At 35.8% G+C, this 6,520-nt stretch overlaps 2 protein-coding genes across 2 annotated transcripts; both read right to left on the reverse strand.

The window, feature by feature from the left end:
• Positions 1–862: 862 nt before the first annotated feature.
• On the reverse strand, positions 863–1,360 carry LOC126689783 (protein PELPK2-like). Its single transcript, XM_050384961.1, has one exon. It carries the CDS (start codon positions 1,358–1,360, stop codon positions 863–865), a length of 498 nt encoding a protein of 165 aa, XP_050240918.1.
• Positions 1,361–5,975: 4,615 nt separating this feature from the next.
• LOC126689784 (protein PELPK2-like) lies at positions 5,976–6,398 on the reverse strand. Its single transcript, XM_050384962.1, has one exon. It carries the CDS (start codon positions 6,396–6,398, stop codon positions 5,976–5,978), a length of 423 nt encoding a protein of 140 aa, XP_050240919.1.
• Positions 6,399–6,520: the final 122 nt, after the last annotated feature.

Genomic DNA, 6,520 nt, shown 5'->3' on the forward strand with positions numbered 1-6,520 from the left:
ATGGTAATTTTTTCTATTTTGGGTTAATTGTGGGGTACATGAATTGGCAGCCTATAATGTTATTTCTATATTCCTTGAAATTTTTGTTTGTGTTAAGATCAATTTACTACAATGTGCTCATTGTACAATAAAAAACACACATCAAGGATTAATATAAGATTGGAGAATTGATATTAGCTAGATAATTCTAACATGACATGTATTTGCAAATATTATTTCACCAAATGATTTCATATGTACAAAAACAAATTGACATTTGGTGCTTGGCTGCTTGCTAATGCCAATTTAAGGGTAACTTATGATTGGATGATTGTACTTGCTAGGCCTTGGCAAGTTTCAATCTAACACTACGGTGAAGTAAATAAATGTGCGGACACTTTAATTGTTGAATCTTTTTATTTATTATTGTACTTGCCCCCTTTTTGTGTATTTATGAAAAATCCAAAATATATCTACTCCTAAACTTGAGTAATATGTTCATCTTGGAGGTTTTATTTATTAAATTTTATTCTTATTAGAAAGAAAAAGAGGGGAAAAAAAAATCAGAATAAATAAGAAATCATATTTTAAGCACAAAGATGATAATAACAATCCAAATGACACTGAAATGAGTAAAGAATAACTTTACATTGACAAATACAAACAAGTACTAATTTCAGAAAAAAAGAGAAAATACAAACATGTACTATCATAAATCAACTTGATCCTATTAACAAATATATAGAAGCAAGGTAGGCTCCAACACACTCGAGAAAAGCTTCAAGATGCCATGTAAACATGGAACCGTACTAAAATGGGAGAGGGAGAAAGTGAATGCCTGAATGGTTTCGGTGCCACAGCTAGCATTTCAAGGACTACTAGTTCAGTTTGATGGGGGTGGGGAGAAGAAAGGAATAGTCGGAATTGTGGTTGGAATGGTAGGGATTGATGGGATTGTTGTAGGGGTGGTGGGCAATGGAATGGCTGGCAGAGGAGGAAGAGTCACCTTAGGAACTGTTGGCAAAGTTGGATTTGGTAAGGAGGGGATTTGGGTGCTTGGCAATGGTGGCAACGTGGACTTTGGCAGAGTTGGTTGAGTTGGCAGTGACGGCAATGGTGGCAGTGTGGTAGTTGGCAGTGTCGGCAGAGTTGGCAATGGCATGCTAGGCAGTGGTGGCAATGTGGCTTGAGGCAGTGTTGGCACAGAGGGCAATGGAGGCAATGTGGCCGTAGGCAGAGATGGAATTGTAGGAAGCGTCAATGCTGGGGGTGGAGCTGCTGGCGTGTCCAATAGTTGACGAGCTGCCAAGCTCATACTAACGCTTGACAGAGACAAGGTTACAATTAAGGCCAACATGAAAACATGCTTGGAGCTAGCCATTGTTTGATAGGATCAGAGAGACCTACTTTTTTCTGAATATATATGGAGAACTTCTATTTCTGTTTTGAGTTTTAAGTGTTTGAGACAGGAAATATGAATTGGTATTTATAGAGTGGAATGTGAAGGGAATGTTCCAAGTGTTTGATGAGATGTAGTTGGGAATGCATGGGAGAAGTTCGGGTTAGTTTACCATCTCAACTGGACTTAAATTCCAACCTACCTACCCTATCAGGTTATAGCTTAACAAAATAATCTGTTTCGGAAACCAATTTTGAGAATATATATATGACTCATCAGCATTGGACACACCAGCGTAATGCAAAGATATAAATAAATAAATGAAATCAACAATGTCGGCAGGGGATGGACTATCAAGCAATCAACTAATTTTGAGAATGGACTTTGATGGATTTCAGTCTTACGAGGTTATGCCTCTTGCTTAGTATCATTTTTCAAAACTAAAGTGACATGAAAGCCAATCTAAACTGCCTAGGTTTCCATCTTAACTGATTTTCTTGAGAATTGAACCAAAATCCCAAACGACCACATCCTATCTCACAGTACCTTTACCGAATTCCTCTTATGAAATTTACCCCACAATTATGGTATCCACCTCAATGTGAGAGAATTGTAGTATCCTTATTGAGATTTTTTTTTTTTTTTTTTTTTTTGATAAGAAAAAGAAATCTCAATAAAGATAGGAAAAAAAAATCTCTATAAAATCTCTTTTTTGAGATTTTATAGAAGTAGAAAGTCTAATTGCAGATTGTTAGAACTTAGAATAACTATAACTCTACAATGACAACCTATTTATAGGCACCCTCTTTGATTATAATTATAGTATAAACTAGTCGATAATCTGTGCAATGCAATGTTTAACAAAATATATTTTTCTTTCTTTTTTTTTGTATAAATATTAAAATTTAATCATTATGGTTATTATTAATAGGTATTTATAATGATTGTGGCATTTATTAGTTTAAATATGAAATTTGATCATTATTTTAATTATTAGTGCATATTTATTATGATTGTATTTGTATATAAATTTTAAAATTTATGGAAAATATCACTTGACAAGATTCTAATAGAGGGGATTAAATATATAATAGAATTTAAAATCAATTAGAAAAATACATTTTAGAATAATGACCTATAAAATCGTGGGACCTCAAAAATTTATGTCAAAATATTATTAGGTGAATCAAAAGTCAAACATTTTCGATTTTATATAGATTAATCGTAGACCTATGCGATGTGCAGAAAAAATTTGACTATATTTTTTTGTTAAGTGAAAAATAAAAATAGTAGATAAGACTCTTTTTTTTAGAGAGTTTCAACCTATGACGTCCATTTCTAATGATAACTCTTTATTATCAAACTAAGATACTAATCAGTTTTTGATGTAAACAAGAATTGAACTTCAGATCTCTTATTCAACCATCCAAACTCCACTTATAATATACTATGTTGATATAACTCAATAGAAGCGAGACAACAATAAATGATGAACTTCAACTTATATATATATATATATATATATATAGAGAGAGAGAGAGAGAGAGAGAGAGAGAGAGAGAGAGAGAGGTAATATGAGTATTTGGACAAGTAAAGACAATGGACTTGACCTTACACAAACTATGTACAAAAAAGGTTTATTTATAAGAATATTATTAGTGGAGTGCATTTATAAGTACAATGAACTTGTGTCTATAGAGACCAATATCTTAACATGTTCTGACACAAATTTATGATCTGTTTGCCACGATGGTTACTTTAGGCTATCATCTGTTTATTGCTTTGCACATATTACCTTTGATGTGTTCACTATTTAGATTTATTAGGCTCTAAACTTTTCTATATTATATTTGCAATAAAATTTGTTATGATTATGAATAATTGATTTTTTTGGGATCCAATGGCTTTTGATATTTCTTAGAGTTTAGTTCTTGTGGGGTCAAAGAATTTGACAACCCCGGCCCACCTCATACTAAGCCCAAGGCCCACGCCAAGAAGGAAGGAATGGCCAAGGACGAATAAAGAAAGTCCAAGTGGCCCAGAAACATCGCCGAGGACAATTATGTCCTCGGCCAACCCAGATCCTAGTAGGAAAGAACGACCCGCCATCAACGGTAGCCTCCCATAGTGTCCCCAAGAAAAAGGACAAGTACTGTAGGATGGCCACGGGAGCATGGTGTAGGAACAGTTCAAGGAGAAACTGTCACCTCCGCATTGAATGCTCACAACTAACGTTCTGGCCACATTAATGAGGAAATGACCCCTGAACAGTGCGGTCTTGGTTGTTGCAACTCACTGAGGGTTTGGGAAGGTGGCTGATGGGACAGGCACTCGAGTAGTGACCTACATGATCAACAGATGGAGGGCTAGAATCGACTGGAGGGGGATATATAATGCGAGAAATCCTCTAGGAGAGGAGGGGGAGCAATTTGTAGGATCTTGTCAAATTTTGTAACCTAGCACTGAAGAAAGAAGAAGAACACTAAGTCCCTCAGATGAAATGCCCGAGGACAGACTTTCATACTTTAGTCCATGTCCTTGTTGTTCAATCCGTTCATAACCATGTCTAGTTGTTGTAATCCTCACTAAAAATCTAGTTCTTAAACCCATTCTCTATAAATTTATTATATTGGGTTAGTTGAGCTTGAATCCATTCACCCAATAGAAGAAATGCTCGAACCCAGTCCTTACAGTTCTCATACTTGGTAACTTAGAGTTTAATTTAGTTGCTTTTCTTGCATTACGTCCTTCAAACATAAAAATTCATTTTAATTGAGGCAATATCAAACCACAACCCTTTAAACACAATGTCAAATAATCCTCTCAGCAAAAAAAAAAAAAAAAAGTCTAATAATCCATCCCAATTCGTAAGTAATCAATTAGAAGCTTGGTAAAACGCATCAATTGACCTTCTCAACTCTTCCTCTCCATTATTCATCAAGCTACAACATTATATTTCCTGGTCCCTTCTCTTGAAGGTACTTTTAAGCATACTGTAGTTCCAAGGTAATTCATGTTGAGAAGATAAAAACCTTGAAGAGCTTCTTTGAATAATTAATACAACATATAGAGACGCACTTTAACCCAAAAGGCCTAAATCCAATGGGTATATACTCAATTATGTTATATTAACCACTAATTTTTCTCATCATTATTTAATGTGGAACTTCACTCACCCGTATACATCTAATAATCTCCCTCTCATGTGTGAGTCTCTGCCTCTTTGTGGGTTTCAAGACCTCTTCGTGGGCCATGCATGAACAAGTTCTACTCACTCCTCCTTGCCTAATAGGCTTTTCCATTCACTAGTGCATCACCCATGGGCCTCTACGTGTCAACTCTGCATGTTTTTTATCCTCCATGAGAACCTCGCACTTCACCATTGTCTAGCACCATTGGCAATAATACTCCTTTGTTGGGCTTTTTCCAAGATCGTTTGTGTGGGTTTTATGAACTTGCTTGGTGCAATATACTGTCCTTGCTCCAACTACCAAAGGAACCCACTTTGCTCCATTTGTGAAAGGGTTTCACACCTCGTTCCCACTCCAACTGCGAAAGGAACCTCAATAACCTTGTTATCTTTGCCCTACACCACCATGAGCTCTGATACCACTTATTGGAAAGATAAAAATCTTGGAGAGCTTTCTTGAGTAATTAATATAACATATAAAGACACACTTTAAACCAAAAGGTCTAAACCCAATAGGTATATATTCAATTATATTATATTAACCATTCATTCTTCTCACTATTATTTAATGTGGGACTTCCCTTACACGTGTACACTCAACAATTTAGGCCCCTCTAAATTAAGATGGTAGTATAATTTGAGATCATTTTGAAAATTAGAATATAGGCTTCTCTTGTAATTCAAACGTCTAATTTATTCATAGAATTATGGGCCATTCAAGATGGATTATCCTTTGCGTGGGAGTTGGGAAATCATAATCTCATCCCTGAAACTGACTATTTAAGTACATATCAAACTTTCTTACTACCTCCAGTATTTCTCTTTCATCTTTTAATGCATTAATTTATGCTTGGATGAGTATTCTTGCTAGGCGTTAGCAAGTTTCAATCCAACACATCTACCATAAATTAAAATAAACGTTCTAAACCTCTAACTGTTGAATTCTTTTGTTTATTATTGTACTTTCATCCTTCTTTGTATATATTTATGGAAAATTCAAAAAATATATACTCCTAAACTTATGTAATATGTTTATCTTGGAGGTTTAATTTAATAAATCTTATTCTTATTAAAAAGAAAAAGGGGGGAAAATCGGAAAAAATAAGAAATCATATTGTAAGGACAAACATGACAATAACAATTCAAATGACACTGAAATGGGTAATGAATAACTTTACAATGATAAATACAAACAAGTACTAATTTCAAATAAAAAGAGAAAATACAAACAAGTACTATCATAAATCCAATCGTTCCTACTAACACATATATAGAAGCAAGGTAGGCTCCAACACACTCGAGAAAGCTTCAAGAAGCCATGCAAACATGGAACCATGCGAAAATGGGATAAGGAGAAAGTGAATGCTTGAATGGTCCCGGGACTGCCGTGCGTTAAGGACAACTAGTTCAGTTTGATGGGGGTGGGGAGAAGAAAGGAATAGTTGGAATTGTGGTTGGAATGGTAGGGATTGATGGGATTGTTGTAGGGATGGTGGGCAATGGAGTGGCAGGCAAAGGAGGAAGAGTTGTTGGCAAAGATGGATTTGGTAAGGAGGGGATTTGGGTGCTTGGCAATGGTGGCAATGTGGTCTTTGGCAGTGACGGCAATGGTGGCAGTGTGGTAGTCGGCAGAGTTGGCAATGGCATGCTAGGTAGTGGTGGCAATGTGGCCTGAGGCAGTGTTGGCACTGAGGGCAGTGGAGGCAATGTTGGCAGAGATGGAGCTGCAGGCGTTTGCAATAGTTGACGAGCTGCCAAGCTCATATTAATGCTTGACAAAGACATTGTTACAATTAAAGCCAACATGAAAACATGCTTGCAACTAGCCATTGTTTGATAGGATTAGAGAGGCCTAGCTAGTCTTTTCTGAATATATATGGGGAACTTCTATTTTTGTTATGAGTTGAAAGCATGAAATTCTAATAGGTATTTATAGAGCGAAATGTTGAAGG

The sequence above is a fragment of the Quercus robur genome, chromosome 6, assembly GCF_932294415.1.
Source record: "Quercus robur chromosome 6, dhQueRobu3.1, whole genome shotgun sequence".
Classification (NCBI taxonomy): Eukaryota; Viridiplantae; Streptophyta; class Magnoliopsida; order Fagales; family Fagaceae; genus Quercus; species Quercus robur.